The 16,732-nt window shown below is 41.5% G+C and overlaps 1 protein-coding gene across 2 annotated transcripts in view; it reads right to left on the bottom strand.

The window, feature by feature from the left end:
* Positions 1–15,646, bottom strand: part of ERCC4 (ERCC excision repair 4, endonuclease catalytic subunit) — a 30,731-nt gene extending 15,085 nt beyond the window's left edge. Inside the window, exons 1-8 of one of the 2 annotated variants that reach the window (XM_028117507.2) lie at positions 15,427–15,646; positions 13,931–14,111; positions 9,472–9,667; positions 8,305–8,512; positions 5,066–5,246; positions 3,943–4,071; positions 2,891–3,001; positions 399–996 (exon numbers count right to left, since the gene is read on the bottom strand). In XM_028117507.2, coding sequence (XP_027973308.1) covers positions 399–996; positions 2,891–3,001; positions 3,943–4,071; positions 5,066–5,246; positions 8,305–8,512; positions 9,472–9,667; positions 13,931–14,111; positions 15,427–15,633 — 1,811 coding nt within the window. In that variant the 5' untranslated portion in view covers positions 15,634–15,646. The remainder of the gene's footprint in view (positions 1–398; positions 997–2,890; positions 3,002–3,942; positions 4,072–5,065; positions 5,247–8,304; positions 8,513–9,471; positions 9,668–13,930; positions 14,112–15,426) is intronic. The other variant, XM_028117508.2, reaches the window with a different exon arrangement.
* Positions 15,647–16,732: the final 1,086 nt, after the last annotated feature.

The following is a 16,732-nucleotide window of genomic DNA, read 5'->3' as shown; positions in this document are numbered from 1 at the left end:
AAATGAATAAACAACAACAAGAGAGAAACAGACTCAAATAGAGAACACAATGATGGTTGCCAAAGGGGGGTGGGGAGTAGGGAGAATGAGCAAAATGGGTGAAGGGGACTAAGAAGTACAAACTTAAAAAAATAAATAAGCCACGGGGATGAAAAGAACAACATAGGAAATATAATCAATAATATTGTAATACACTTATCATGGTAAGCATTTTGTAATGTATAGAATGGGTGAATCATGATGTTGTACACCTGAAACTAATTTAATGTATGTCAACTGTACTTCAGCTAAAAAAAAACAAAACAAAAACTCTCTCTGTATATATAGATATATACACACCCACAAAAAAAAAAAAAAAAAAGAGAGAGAAGAAACAGCTCATATTCTTTATAACTTGCCTCAGAGGCTTCCCGGGCCTGCTCGCCCTGTAAATTTCAAGCTGGCGAACAAACGTCAGTTCTGCATCGTACAGAACCACGTATCTTGGCTCCACTTCGTGGAGCACCCTCGTCAGAGCATAGGGGTCACTACAGCCCAGGAGCGGATGGAGGATGGTGAGTGGGTCTTTCAGGATTCCATATGCGGCATCAGAGGACAAGTTTAAGTCAAATTCCTCGTGCTTAATTTCTTCTAAGGAACTTTCTGGGCTACTGCCTGTGTCTCTCGGATAGCCTTCCTTGACATCTCCTGCCTCTTCAGGTTGTTCAGACTGTTGCATCATCTGAGTTAAGGTTAACCTTCGCTTTTTCTTTTTCAGAGTCCTTTCTTTGGTGGCAGCCCTTTGTTTGTTTGGGGGGTCTTTAGGCCTTTTGTTAGATTTTGCCATTCTCTTTGGACGGTCCTCACGTCTAAATTTCATCCACACTTCTTCGGCTTTGCTATCCTTCTCAAAGGTTTTCCTGTAGAGCCTCAGCAAGAAGGCCTCTGCTCCGATAGTGATATACTCTCTCAGCTGGGAACATGTTCGGTCATCGCTTGCACAAATAAGTACTTGACCTAAAATTACAAAACATCGTTATGTTACTATGGCCTCACGTGTCCCCCTCCTCTCTGCCTGCCCCCGTGCCTCTTCCCCCCCACAAAGAAGACCCATCTTACCCCCTGGCACTAAGGATACAATATTCACCATTTGTTTAAAGGGTCTCCGATGCTTATCAAATGCTTTCCCTCTCTGACAGGATTAGTTAAATCTTTTGAGTAAAGTTGAAGCCAGAAACATTTAGTCTTATGAAAGCATAGCCATGGTATAATGGAGGCTTTACAGAAGCTCTTTTTAATTAATAATTTTCCAGAGGATTTTATATGCCAAAATAAATTCCAAATGGATTACAGAGTCAAATGTTAAATAGTAAATCATAAAAAAAAAAAAGGTGACTATTCTCCATCTCTCTGGATGGAGATGATTTTCTAGGCTTAAAAGCAATGGAAGAAATCTCAGAGAAGACTCATATCTATAATCGAAAACACTGTGCATTAAGAAAGCTAAAGACAAAAAAACAACTTTACAAAACAACTATCATAAATGATGATATCTTTAGTATATAAAAAGCCAATACCAACTGTGGACATAGTCTAAATTGGCAAAGAAAAAAAAAGGCAATTCACAAAAGAGGAAACTTTTAAGAAAACAGTGAGCCTACCTAGCACCAAATTTCAAATGAGTGACATTTTTCTCCAATCAAATTGATAAAACTATTACACATATATAGGTACACATACACACGAACATATATAGAATCTCTAGTCATTGTCAGCTAGGTGAAAAAGAGATGAGCTCTGGGGCGCCTGCGTGGCTCAGCTGGTTGTGCCCGACTCTTGATTTCGGCTCAGGTCATGGTCTCAGGGTCTTGGGATAGGACCTCATGTCGGGCTCCGCACTCAGCAAGGAGTCTGCTTGAGATCTCTCCCCCTCATCCTCTGCTCCTGCCCTCACCTGCTCTATCCCTCTAATAAATAAATTAAATAAATCTAAAAAACAAAAGTGATGAGCTTTTACGCTGCTAAAAGAAATGAAAATTCAGAAAAATTTTGTACCAGTCAAATGTCTCAAGAACGTTATCATTTGACTTGCTAATTATATATCCAAAAATTATACCTGCACTGTGACCTTAACAATGTGAGACAGAAAATACATGAAAGAAACCCTGGAAGCAAATATGCCAGTGTGACTCCTAGACATTTTTTTCCCCCTTCTCTTTTTTCTTCATACTTTTCAATTTTTCTAAGTGAGCATGCATGACTTTGGGTCTTTAATCACAGTAATGTAGGTTCTCGGATAACATCACCAGCACATTTACTAAGATAAGAATTATGTGCTTGCGTTTACTGATTTATGGGAGTTCAAAGTCTCAACAGATTTTTTCTTTTAATCTAGTTTTATTTTATAATGGGTTTTATTTTTTTAAATGTAGTTCAGGTTTGGCCTACCATGCTAATCTACTAGTATACTCATGTTTGAAGATAGCAGCCCTGAAATCTGGAACTTTTTGGTGGGAGTCGGGGCTAGGTCAATGTTGCTCCATAGAACAGTGAAGACTTTTCTGGAAAGATGCTTGCTGAGAATAAAGCGGCCCATTAGCTTTCTCCTTGGGGATTCCAGATTGAAATCCTGGTGAACATGTATGTGGAGATTAGCTGCCTCTTTAAATAGAAGTCCTGAGAAGGCAACCAGCAAAAAAACCTGCTTTCATGAATATACAAGGATTCAACCTGGAGAAAATCACATCGAATGAATAGAAAAGGAGGCCGCCACTAGGATTTCAGTGTTCCTCTGGCATTTATTCTTTTACATTTTATAAATATAATCATAGTAAGTTATTTTTAAAGAACTAACAAAGAAGACTCATCTGCTCCACTTTGAAAGCAAATGTCACCATCTCTTTTCTCCTACCTGGACCACCAAGGGCTTCGCTCTCCTTATTTTCTGCCTCAATTTCTTTCAGTACTTCGGTTAATGCTTCCCACTTTGGGTTGCTTTCTAGGACCAATTCCTTTTTTGTTTCTGTACAGAAATAAAAGGATAACCTCATTCTACATGATAACATTTATCCCTAAAGTATTTCACAGCCTTTTAAAACAACAGATGACACAAGCATCATTCCAAAAGCCCCTTCCTTTGAGCCTCTTTCCAGAGGCCAGATAGAATCTTCTTTCTTGAAAAAGGTCTATTTATTAAGGTCCAAATGAAACACACTCCAGACCAACGTTAATAGAGGTTTCACAGTGCCCTGAGAACAAGTTACATGCACGGTCACGAATTAGAGAAGAGTCTGTGTTGTTGTCAATTGTGATGCTAGATATAAGCTGCTATTTAAAATGAAAGAATCAGTACAGAGTAATAGTATTTATTATTTCTAAAATCCCCATGACTTTCACAATCCTGAAGATGGGATACAAGTAGACAGCAATCAAACGTTTCTGTTAGTACTCAAACACATCACTAACATATTTAAGTTCTGAACTAGACCTTTGAATGAGGCAGAAGGTCAGCATCAACCCTAACCCATGCCTTGAAAAACCAATGATATTTATTATATCTACTAGATAAGGGTTGGAATAAAATCCATACTTGCCTCATTCCAGTATGTATTTTTTTAAAGCTAAAAGGAATGTTAAGACATTCTGTTAAGACTTTAAGGTGCCAAAAGTAGTTATTATTCTGAAGTTAAAAAAAAAAAAATCAATCCATAGCTCTTATGTAGTGGTGATAATACTCTTGACTGACACTTGGCACCTATTATTTGGAATCCCCTGACAATGGATTCTAAGACTTGCCAGCTGGACACTTTTTAACATGCATTGCATGTAACATATATTTAACATACGGGCACACGTTTTTCACATGGCTGAAGGATATTTAGGATTAATATATTGAATTGATAAGAATTTCCACACCAAATACTTAAATAAAGGACACAGTTAAAGATCAAGCCTACAAGATACCTTGCTCTTCTTTCATCTCCATTTTTTCAGACATTTTGCCTTTTTTGTTCATTTTGGCATCTGGAAGATGGTAAACCCTTGCTCGAGCATTTACAAACATTGAGGTGCTAGAGTCAAGAAACAGCCAACCTAATATGAAAAGTTAAAAAAAAAAAAGCCATCAATTTCAGATGAATTTTAAAGAGTCTCTGATGGTCACATACCCTATAAGGAAAACTGTCCGCCATCTTGTTCTCCTCTGAACCACATCTTCCCCCTTACTGTGGCCTCCATCACTGTTTGGTTAGACCAGTGGTTTTCAAAGTGTGGCCTATTGACGTCTGGGGGCCACCGAGATGTTTTCAGGGAGTCTGGACCTCAAAACTATTCTCATAAGAATATTAACTCATTATTTGATTTTTTTCCCACTGTGTTGCCATTTCCAGGGACGGTGCAAAAGCATTGCTGGGTAACAGTGCTGGTGCCTGAGTGTAATCAAGGCAGTGGAACCAAAGTGTACCAGCGGTCAGTGTATTCTTCATTGTCATGCATTTGTAGTTTATTACTTAAGAATGTCCCTGGGGAAGAGGTAAAAATTATTAATTGTATGAAATCTGGGCCTCAGGGGCCCATGGACTACACTTTGAAAATCAGTGGTCTAGCCAAACAGTGACAGAGGCCACGATAGTGGGGGCAGATGTGGTTGGCAGACAAACAAGATGGTGGCCAGTTGTATATGTATGTTTCCCTACAAACCTCCTCAGTATTCAGCACTCCGGCTAATGAAACCCTAAACTCCCTTGCTATTTCTTTGGAGAAAATGAATTTGAAATTCTTAACAACTAAACTTCCAGAACACAACCTATTTCTAAGTTCGGAACTGCCTTAATATACAGAGTCTTTTCTAGAAATAAAATCGCCTGGAATGGATATGAATATTTATTATTATGCAGAACAGAAGTTAAGTAGGCGGAAACATTAGCTATCAATAAAATCTACATCCTTGTGCTATGAACATAAAACGTAATTTGAAATCTTAGTATACCACATAGTTGAATATAGCACTCCCTACATCTGATTCCCCAACAAAATCCAACACTTTATTCAAATCAGCTCCCATAATATTAGTATTTTCATCTCCCACCTGAATTCTGACCAAAAGCCTTCTCTGTTGCTCTCAGAGATTCCAGAAGATTAAGGAATGTGATGCAATCATACTGAGAGAGATATTGAAGCAAAGTTCGTAGTATCTTCAAGTCCTGAACCAAGGACTTAGTCTTGGCTCCAAGCTGGTGCCACAAAGGATCCAGATAATGGCGGATTGTCTAAAACAAGAATAAAATTTAGTATTCCTAAAAGTATGTTCAATAAAGCTATTATTAATACCAATTATACTTTCAATGAACATTATCCCCATATACCTAAAAATGGTTAGGGTGGTAAATTTTATGTTACATATATTTTACCATACACACAAAAAAAACTCCCAACATCATCTCCTAAGAAAGCAGATAGAAAATTTCAGTTCATAAGATTCTAATAACAATGTTTAAATTTTCAAATATAAAGCAAAGTGTCTTATCCCTAGAATCTTTGTGATCCCTAGAATCTTTGTGATCAGAGATATGGCCATCCAAATAGAAAGCAGATAGAAAATTTCAGTTCGTAAGATTCTAATAAAGCAGATAGAAAATTTCAGTTCATAAGATTCTAATAACAATGTTTAAATTTTCAAATATAAAGCAAAGTGTCTTATCCCTAGAATCTTTGTGATCAGAGAGTCAATTTATATTTATCCATATTTACATTATTAGGAGAAAAGCCTGATAAACATCAGATAACCAATCTTTTTTTTTTTAAGATTTTATTTATTTATTTGACACAGAGAGAGACACAGAGAGGGAACACAAGCAGGGGGAGTGGGAGAGGAAGAACAGGCTTCCCGCTGAGCAGGGAGCCCGATGTGGGACTTGATCCCTCAACCCTGGGATCATGACCTGAGCCGAAAGCAGACACTTAAGGACTGAACCACCTAGGTGCCCCCCAATCGTTTGTTTTTATGAAGGGTCAAAGCACGTAGCTTAGACATATCAATTTCTGCCAAGTTTGGCTGTGACCCTATCCTAGATAGATAAAAATGTGGGATCCAGTTGGACAGGGAACAGAGGGCATATATCAGGGAAACTACATGGTAGGTATCAAATAACAATGTATCTTAATTTGGTGGTGTAAAAGATTTACTTAGGGTTTTTTTTTTTTTTTTTAATGTGATTCATGGATGGGAAAATACTTGTTAAATTATCAATGGGCTAAATCTGAATTTTTTTAAGACTCTAAAAAGTAGGAGCACCTGGGTGGCTCAGTCAGTTAAGCATCCAACTCTTGGTTTTGGCTCAGGTCATGATCTCAGGGTCATGAGATCAAGACCCGTATTGGGCTCTGCGCTCAGTGCAGAGTCTGTTGGAGATTCTCTCCCTCTCCCTTCCCCACTGCTCCTTCCCCTGCTCTCTCTCTCTCTCAATTAAATAAGTAAAATCTTAAAAAAAAAAGTTGCCTAAAGTGCAAAATAGCTCTTTGTATATACCATATAGGTATCTACATACCCACAGCTGGATTATACACACACACACACACCCTTTACAAACTGATTTTGTAACTAAAAAGGATAATACTTATAGCTTGATATGGAAGCAGTATCACTACATGGCATCTTATCTAACAAAATTAATACTCAGCAGGAATAATTATTTGGATGGCCATATTATTTATTGTCCAAACTGGGACTCCTGTGAAAATGAAATTATATTATTAATAATTATTCCAGGACAACAGGTAGATACTGTAACTGTCCTAGACAAACTGGAACATATAACTGCATACCTGTTTGGTAAAATCATCTACAAAAGTTAAATTTTCTAACAAGATGCAAAGTTATGTCTGCATTTACCTTTGGTTGCTAAAAGAATATCCAAAATAATACTTTGACTTTTACTAGCCAGGGAATGATAAACAGAAACTTAGTACAAAACATATTAGGCTATATTTTGTTTTTTTTCTAATGACATATACATTCTATTAAAAGAACGTGAAGGTTTATTTTTGATGGGTTTTTTGTTTGTTTGTTTTGATCATGCACCAAACTTTAAGAACAGAGGAACAAAACACATGAAATTAGTTTCATGTATAATTATTTCACAGTAAAATGACTTTTTCAAAGAATCAGAGAAATGAGGAGTTAAATTTTTCTTTCTTAATAATCACTATGCATTATTTCCAGTGACAGATTGAGTCAGAGTTTAAAAGACAGGAATTTGTTCCACCAAAATATGAAAAAAAAAAAAAAAAGCTGTCCAGGATTTTTTAAAAGTCAGCATTTTCTGGATCTACAATTCAATCTTCAACATTTATGGACCTGTATTAATATTCATCTATGATAAAAAAAAATTAGTCAGAGGGGTGCCTGGGTGGCTCAGGTAAGCGTCTCTCTTTTTTTTTTTTTTTTAAAGATTTTATTTATTTATTTGACAGAGAGAGAGACAATGAGAGCAGGAACACAAGCAGGGGGAGTGGGAGAGGGAGAAGTGGGCTTCCTGCCAAGCAGGGAGCCTAGCCTGATGTGGGGCTCGATCCCAGGACCCTGGGTTCATGACCTGAGCCGAAGGCAGACGCTTAACGACTGAGCCACCCAGGCGCCCCAAGTGCCCCACTCTTGATTTCAGCTCAGGTCATGATCTCAGGGTCATGAAATTGAGTCCTGCATTGTGCTCCACTCTCAGCGTGGACATTTACATTACATCACTCTTTCCACTGTGCCTGAGATTCTCTCTCTCCCTCTCCCTAAGTCCCTCCCCCTCCTCACGCATGTGCACATGCTCTTTCACTGCAAAAAAACAAACAAAATCAGAATAAAAGTTCCTTGAACTAAAGTCTTAGTCTTACCATTTTCTCAATTCAAAATGTAATTTTAAGAGAGCAGGGTTCACATTCCTCAGTAATGAAAACTCATCCCAATTATTTTTATTCCAGACAAAAGCCCATAAATCATGAAGCATTCTTATGTAAAAACTCTTCTACCTGTAGATATCCAAATGCTGTCATTCCAGAGCAAAAAAAGTTATTTACCCTTCTCTTAATTATACTTAAAATACGAAATAATCACTGCAAAACTGCAAAAATCAGAGGTGTGCTTATATGTTGGTCCATGTATTTTACTACAAATTATTACTTTCCGGAAAACCAAAGAAGCTACCCTTAAATCAGCTCCAAATTAATTCTAAAATAACAGCAAATTCCTATTAAGGACACTGCAATTACTAAAATAACTTGGAGTCTTTAAAATTATAACATCACAAACTGTGCTTAAAAGGAAAAGAAACGGAGTACCTTGTCAAAGGGTTTCCCAATAGCATTTTCTAAAGACAGATCTTCCACTTCCAGGGACGGGTTATGGCACTTGAGCTCCTTCAGACATGCATTTAAAATGTCCAGTATGGCAGTCTGTATAGCAAGCATGGCAGGCGTCATAGAAACGTGAATTTCTACAACTTCAGGTTTGTGCTGTTCTAAAAACGAGTTTACCGCTGCGTGGAACCTATAGAGACAAATAGTTTTCAAAGATTTTCTCGAATTTCAAGAGCTGTGTATTTCTGGTCTCAGTTTAATACTCTTGTAGTTTTTTTGTTTGTTTGTTTGTTTGGTTTGGTTTGGTTTTGTAAATGCAATTAAGACACAAACAAAATAGAAAGCAAAATGACAATGCTTTCAGGAATACTTTTAACCTCAACGAATGGACGTTATTATTCAAATAAGGCAGGGGTCAGCAAAACTATTGTCTGGGCTGAACCCAGTGCCTGGTTTTAGAACGAGTTTTAGTGGAACACAGCCACGCCCACTGTGTATGGACCATCTACGGCTGCTTTGCTGCTCTAACAGCAGAGCTGGATCACTGTGATGGATCGCATGGCCTGCAAAGCCCAAAATATTTACCAACTGGCCCTTCACAGAAAAAGTATGCCGATCCCTTCAATAAGGTATAATCAAGACAGGAAAAAGACCATGCCACTTGCTCTTAAATGCCATGTAGTAAAACCAAAATACGTATTAGCATAGGTGCAAGGTGTTGGAACACTGGAACCTTATGGTTTTTCCTAGACATTTACATGAATTCTTCAAAAATCTTTGTGCTTTATTCCCTGATGGGTAATTTTCAAAGTGAAGTGGGAGTCTTAGCTAATAAATCTACAGTTCACCTAAAGCTGTTGTATATGGGAGTCTCTAGATTCCCTGGGGGTCTCACTAAACATACAAGAAGGAATAAAGTGGCTGCCCTTGGACGGATTTGACGGGCTACCAGAAAAATAACTATCAAGTCTCTCTCCTTGTAAAAGAACCACGGGTGTGGAGACCATCTATATCTATTTGATGCACTTGTTATGAACCTGGCAATCATGTATCAGGTGCAATTACAGTACATTTTACCTCATGTTAAAGTGCACACTTAAGTTATATGGCAGATTCTCTCACAGAAATTTGTCACGTAGTGCTGTTTACCTTGGCCACAGATAGAGCTTCCCTACAAAAAGATTCCTCATCACTCTTTCCACGTGACAAAAACCAGTATCAAAGGCGACAGCGTTGTCTGTGAAAGCTTTAATAAAGCCACGCTTGTTTTTCTGGCGAAACAGACGCAAGATGAAGGCTTCTTGACAAGACTCGATTATCCTGTGAGCTCTGTACACCAAGATGCCTGAGAGGAAATTTTATAATTTAGATGGCAGAATAGTCATGGACATTCACGCTCATTTTCATTCGCTTATTCACCATGTCTCTCCTGAGTACCTACTTGGGCATGGGCAGGCACTGATCTCGGTGGAGGATGCGGCAGTGAACACACAATACGTAAAACCCTGTTCTCATGGTCCTTATGATACACAGTATAAACACGTGCACTGTTTAGTAGGCTACAGAGTAATAAGTGCTAGGGAGGAAAAAAAATGAATCAGAGGAGGATAGGGAGCATGTGCAAGGGGTGGTGGTTGGCAACTTTAGGTAGGGTGGCCTCACTGAGAACCTACTTGAGCCACGGCTGGATGGAAATGAGGAGGTGAGCCTTGTCACCACGTGCGCCAGCAGAGTTCCAGGCTGAGGGACAGTAAGAGCAAAGGCCTTGGGGTGGGGCACGTCTGGCATGGTGGAAGAATCTCTGAAAGCGAAGTGGCTCATGGATTATCTTTTTATAGGTGAACCAGATGTGGTCTACATAAAATAGCAGTAATTCAGAAGTCTGGGCCACATCTGCATCGCCTATTGGAGTAATTCAATTTTTGGAATCAGAGTATATTCAACTGAGAGGTAAATTAGTCCATTAAAATAAAAACCTTTAATGAATGTATTTACTACATCTGTGTTTTGGGGTGGTGTGATTGACACCTCTGAGATCATAAAAACAAGGACAATTATTGTGTTTCCTTATTTATAAAATGAGAATACTGGACCAGATGATCTTTCATATGTGTATATAATAAATCCACACATTATATGTACATGTGCCATTTTGATGCAGCGTAATTCGTGATGAATTAGGAACACATATGACACGAGACTGCACATGTCATTTCTGAATCAAAAACTCAATTATTCTATGATGATTCTCAGTCTCTTAGACCTACATCAAGCCATTACCTTATATATAAAGTTGTCATAAATGTGCTTACATGTTTTTGTACCAACTGACATCACTCCTAGGGTCTGGGAAATGACAAGTAGTTATTTGTGACCCCTTCTTCTACTAGTTCAGTGAGCCCAATTCAGATTCTACTGTTTTGGTGCTTAAATTTTGGCTTGAGGTGGATGGAGCTACCATTTATTCTAGCTAAGCAAATTGTTTTTCAGATACAGTAGAAATTAATAGTGTTATTTAGGAATTTGTAGACAAAGGATTTTCAATAACTGCAATACATACACCTAACAAACTTACTACTGAGCAAGGGTTCTGGACCTAGTTGTTGGACTTTTCCAAGTACTTTCCTGGGCTACACTTGCTGGCCTAGATTGAAATTATCACATAAGGTTAAAGTAATAAAAGGGGACTTCTAAAGGAAAGATGAACCTCAATTTAAGGAAATGTTGTGCTCCAAAAGACTGTCATTCTTCAGAAAACCCAGGAGGAGGAAGAGAACCAATATATCCCAGGTGCAGGGGCTAGGTACTTTACTGGACTGTTATTCATTTAATCCTCACGAGAATTCTATGAGGTAGGTATTATGATGAGACCAGGAGAGGAAAACAAGCTGATCAAGGTCATCCAACGAACAATGGGAGACTAAAGGTTCCAAATCGGGGGGTCTGAGGACAAAGCCTGGTTCTTCCTAAGTGACACCACCTGAGGACTCCCTCCCACCGCCCCATTTTAAAAACCAGCAACATGATAACATAAGCAGGGGTGTGTGTGTGGCTCAGTCGGTTAAGCATCTGCCTTCACCTCAGGTCATGATCTTGGGGTCCTGGGATCGAGTTCTGCATCAGGCACCCTGCTCAGCAGGGAGCCTGCTTCTCCCTCTCCCTCTGTGCCTCCCTCCCACTCATGCTCTCTCTCCCTCTCTCTCTCAAATAAATAAATAAAGTCTTAAAAAAAAAAAAAAGAAAACACAAGCAGGCAGTATTTCTGGGGGCAACTGCAGTCTCACAAAAGCCTAGTTACATTTCATTTTTATGCTCCCGTGACAATTTGTATCTCATACTGTACTGTGATTACTTCTTTCTATCTGTCTCCTCCACTAAACTGCTTGAGGACAAGGACATCACAACAAGCAGTAATCAGAGAATGCTTTACCATGTACCGAGCACAACGTGGAGAATTTTATACATGATCTCATTTCACCCTCACACTAATCCCAGGAGGAAGGCACTGTTACAGGATTCCATTTAAAGATGAGTAAACAGAGTCATACAAATTAAGCAAGTTGCCCAAGATCACACTTCTGGCGCACGGTGGAGGTGGACTCAAACCTAGGAGCAGCTTAACTCAGGAGCTCACCACACAGTCTCATTGATCTTTCTACCAACAGCACCTACCACATTCCTGCTACACAAGGGACCCTTAGTAAATTTAATGTTTGTTGAATGAACATAAAACTGAATTATAGCACTGGGTGCACAAATCTAACGTAACTTTTTCTTTTTTTTAAGTTTGTCGTGGAAAGTGTGTCCTCAGTTCTATTTGGAGGTGTCAGAGCCGTTTTAGCAATGAAAGCCTCCTGTCCTGTCTTTTGAAAGTACCATCAGGGTAACTATGTACACACTTCTCTCTCTGCTGAGGAGTTGGGACCCTTGCGTGGGCTGTGGTAGTGAATTTCATAGGTAGTGACAGGGGGAAAAATTAGGGCAGAGGGCATTCAGAACCTTCTGGAGGGTTACATGCTTCAAGGACTGCTGTTTGGTCTGTGAGAGCCATGGTGAAAGTGCCCTGGAGAGCCTCTGGGGGCCAATCCCTCCAGGGTGCGGAATCTGAAGGGAGTCTCTTCTGGCATTCATCTGCATTCCATTCAGCCAAGCGGCAGCAGCGGCTCCAGCTTCATTACTGGTTGGGACATGATCAGAAATGGATACAGAATTTTGTGCTTTTAATTAGGAGCTACCTATAAGCTATAATCTGGATGTTTCTTTGATTCATTATTGCTCTCTGCCTAACTGGGTTGAACGGTTACTAAAAGTCGGGGCAATACTGACATCTAGTGGTGGTTCCAGTACATTTCCCTCCCCATTTTATTGGCTTAAAAAATAAATACAAAACCAAGCTGAGAAGAAAGCAGCAACCAGTAAAAGACTTTATGATGTATCAGAATTTCTGGTGATGAAAAGCCAATACTTTTTTTTTTTTGCTATTATTTACTGTTTAGTATGTCCCAGGCACTATCTTGAACAATTTATTTTCACTCATTTAATCCTTACGATAACTCTGGGAAGTGCTATTTTCTCAATTTAAAGAAATGAGAAAAAGAAAAGAAAACTTGAGGTTTATTAAAATTAAGTAACTTGCTTGTAAGTGGTGGCATCATCATTCAAAGCCAGGTGAGTCAGACCTCACTGCCCGGGCGGGCCTGGCTGATGACAATTATAAATGTTACAAAACTATAACAACAGTGTTCTTCAATTAGTTTACCATGAACCACAAAAAGCATTCGTTCATACATTTATTCATTAAATATTTCTTGAGGGTCTTCTATGTTCAGGGCCATAATGGGAAGTATGATTATGAATATCACAGTCTCTCTGCCCTCCAGAAGTTCACTGAAGGTCACAGCATATTCATGCATCATTTTATCCAACAAATACCCATACTAGTTACTTAGCCTGGGATGAACAAGTTGTCCCTTATACTTATGAAGCTTGTTATCTCATGAGTGAGACAAATAAACAGGCAAAGATAATGTGGTGTTCTTTACTGCTCTGACTGGGGAGAAGCAAAGGGTAATCTGAGGGCAGTGAGGTAGGGCCCTCAGGTTAGCTTTGGGAAAAATCAGAAAAGGTTTCCAAAAGGACGAATAATAATGAAAAATAATTCCTTTTCTATATTAATTCTAACTAAAACTAAACCATACTTCTCAAAATAATTAAGCAACTGCTTGGTTTAATTTCAAATCATGTGGCGAAAAACTCTTTAAGAGAGAAAACCAAATATGTTAGGAAATATACAAAGAATATTTGTAAACATTTCGAGTCTGATTAGGTTCTAAAAGGCCAGCCAAATACCAAGTATTTACCAGATATGAGTTTAGGAAATAAGGAAGAGTCATTCTTACTTTACTTACTAATTTAGTTACTTATTCGGGGCACAAATACTTTTTAAGCCTCTAAAATGTGTCTGGTATTGTGCTAACAACTGGAAGCGCAATGGAGAGCAAAAACATCCAGTGCTGCTCACAAGGGAGGTCCTAGTTTAGTTTAGCAGAGAGGACAGACACAGAAAAGTGCCAATTTACATACAAATAATAAGGTTTCAAATACTTACCGGTAATTAAATCTGAAGGTATCCTATCAGTCAAGAAGTCGACCACAAGTATTCGACTTGTTGCAAATATCACACCTCCTTGTGTGTAGACCTCATAGCGACTGTTACTTGTGATTTCATTTGTTACCCGGCGAGGGAGGTGTTCGACTCCTTCGATCTTCAGCTGATTGATAAAGTACTCCTAAATCAAACCAAATCTGATCAGCAGGCTGTTGAATACAGGGCAGTTTTTATTAGGTTGCAGGTCTTTGAATTTAAAACGAGAGACAATACACTTGAGGAATGTACAAACCAAGTTACTACTTTAGGTTGATCCACCAATCATCTACATTTAACCAGGCTTTTATTTTTGTTTTGTTTTGGGGTTTGCATTAAGGAATCATTGCACTTGAGTTATTATTAGCATTTGAACAGCAAAAACGGAGTTTTAAACCCTCGGTTAAAAGACTTCCGCTGGCTACAAAATACGTCCCGCCAAAGCCAGGTTTGCAGGCAAGCAAGCTATGTAAGGACATCACAAGGGATCCTTTTCCCGGGTGGTGGTTTAGACTGCTACTTCTGTCCCGATCCACCCCAGAGGGGATTTCATGTCAATGGCAACTCGGCCCTCTGTATCTTCAGTCGAACACTCCCTCTGTTGGGGGCTCTGCCTTGTGCTAGGCTCTAAGTGAGGTACTGGGGATACCCAGACAAATCAGACAGGATCTCCACCCTCAAGGAGTCTGTGGTCATTCTCCTCTGCGGACATCTTCCTCCTGGCCACCTGCTCTAGCAAGGGGCTCATCAGACTCGTCAGAGCAGGCTGTGCCACCTCTCAATACCGAGCCCCCTGTCTTAGCAGAGGTGTATGCCCCTCCGGTCTTCAGTGTCCTCCATTCCTTAACCGCAGGTACCCTTCCCCCATATCCTCAGCTTCCAGCCCCCGTCCCTTCTGATCCAGTGCCCCTCTGCCCCCAGCTCCGGTGAACCCCCTCAGTCCCTCCCCTTCCCTACAGGGCTCTCCCCAGCCTCAGCATCTCCTCTCACATCCCGCAATTACCCTCTGAGGCCCCTCCATCCCCACCGCGGATCCCACTCCTCCGGCCCCAGCAAGCCCTGGGATATCCAGCTTGGGGACTCCCTCACCGTTCCTGTCTGTATCCTTCTCTAGACATCCCTGTCCTCTTCAGGGACCTCCAATCCTTCTCTCCGCCCCCATTCTCCTCAAATGACTCCCCTACTCCTCTCAGAGCCCCTCCATCCGTCTCAGTGTCCTTGCACCCGTGGCAGACACCTGCAACTGCCTTACGCGGACCCCCATTCAAAGCCCTCCCATCCGTGTCAGGGACCTCCGTCCTCCTCGGGACCCTGCCGACCCTCTGTGTCCTCGAGCTGTGGCACCGACCCGCATCTGCCTCAGAGACCCCCCCCCCCGCCCCGGCGCCAGGGGCCGCATCCGTTCAGGAGGCCCCCAACGCTCTCGGGGTCCCCTCTGCCCCCCGCGCGGCCGGCCGCACCTCCTCGGCCGGCTGGGTGTTGAGCACCAGCACCAGGCACGCCGGGTGGCAGTGCAGCCGGAGGAAGTGGTAGAGGAGCCGGTCCGCGCCCAGCCCGCGGGCGCACACTACCAGCCCGTCCGCGTCCAGTAGTTCCAGCACCAGCTGCCGCTCATACTCCAGCAGCGGCGCCATAGCGGTCGGCCGAGCCGGCGGCCCCGGCTCCATGGGCGCCCTTCCGGGGCCGCGGCCGAGCTCGGCCCGAAGAGAGCCGAGACCCAGACGAGTGTCGGTCGAAGGTAGCCGAAGAGAGCCGAGCGCGAGCCGAGCGCAGGCCGAGCTTAGCCGAGGAGACCCGAGCCGGAGGCGAGCCTGGGCCGAGCTCCGCCGAGGAGAGCCGAGCCCCAGACGAGCGTCGGTCGAAGGAAGCCGAAGGGAGCCGAGCCCGACAGGGTGAGAGCTCGCGGAGTTCAGCCTGAAGAGGAGAGTTGAAGGCCGGAGGAGCGCCAGCCGAACTTAGCCGAAGAGGAGCCGAGTGGGGCCGAAGATTCGCAGAGTCCGGAGGAGGTGCTAGCGTCCTGACAGGTGTCATCTCCAAGCCTCAGGCTCCAGCCCCGAGCCTTTAGTGAACCCCCCTTGCTTTGTCCCTTCGGTCTGAGAGTTGGGCGGCCTGGATCTACAACGAGCACGCAAAGCTACCCAAAAGCAAGGAGAGGAGAACTAAACCCAAGGAGCGTAGTTCCCCGACCTTGGCAATGAAAATGCTAATTGTCAGTCTTCCAAGCGCGCCTAGAATTAATAGCCCCCGTTTCCTACGGTGAGGTTTGATTCTTCCTTTTGCAACTGGCCTCTGCCTCCCTGTGAACTTTTTTTTTGGGGGGGGAGGGGAATAACCAGAGTAGTTTACTACTTTCAGGCTCTTGTTTCTCTCGAAAGGTCTTGAATAAAAAGTGGCAGCCAGGTGTCCCCGCAGCAGCCGCCTCCTTTCTTCCACTAGAGGGACACCTTCGGAAGTTTTTTGTTCTATGCAAGGACCGTCTGATAACCTGACCAGAAGAATTGTTCTGTGTGGAAAAATCCCTTTGCCCCCCAGCCTTCCTTGTTAGAAAATGAAAATCACTCGTTATTCCATGACCTAGAAATAGCCACGGTAACATACAAGAACTGTATGTAAGAACTGTAGAACTCAAGAACTGTAACATACCTTCAATCTTTTTTTTGTTTTCTTTGTATGTACACTGTCTCACCACACAGTTCTTTTAGTGATTTGAGGCCATAAATAAGGCAGGTTGCCAAGTGTGTCACTAACATTTGACAAACCTCTGAA

Source organism: Eumetopias jubatus, unplaced genomic scaffold (assembly GCF_037043125.1).
Source record: "Eumetopias jubatus isolate StellerSeaLion01/CBP00866 unplaced genomic scaffold, mEumJub1_p1.0 scaffold_12, whole genome shotgun sequence".
Classification (NCBI taxonomy): Eukaryota; Metazoa; Chordata; class Mammalia; order Carnivora; family Otariidae; genus Eumetopias; species Eumetopias jubatus.
Note: the sequence above shows the minus strand (reverse complement) of the source record. Positions and strands in the feature narration are given on the sequence as shown.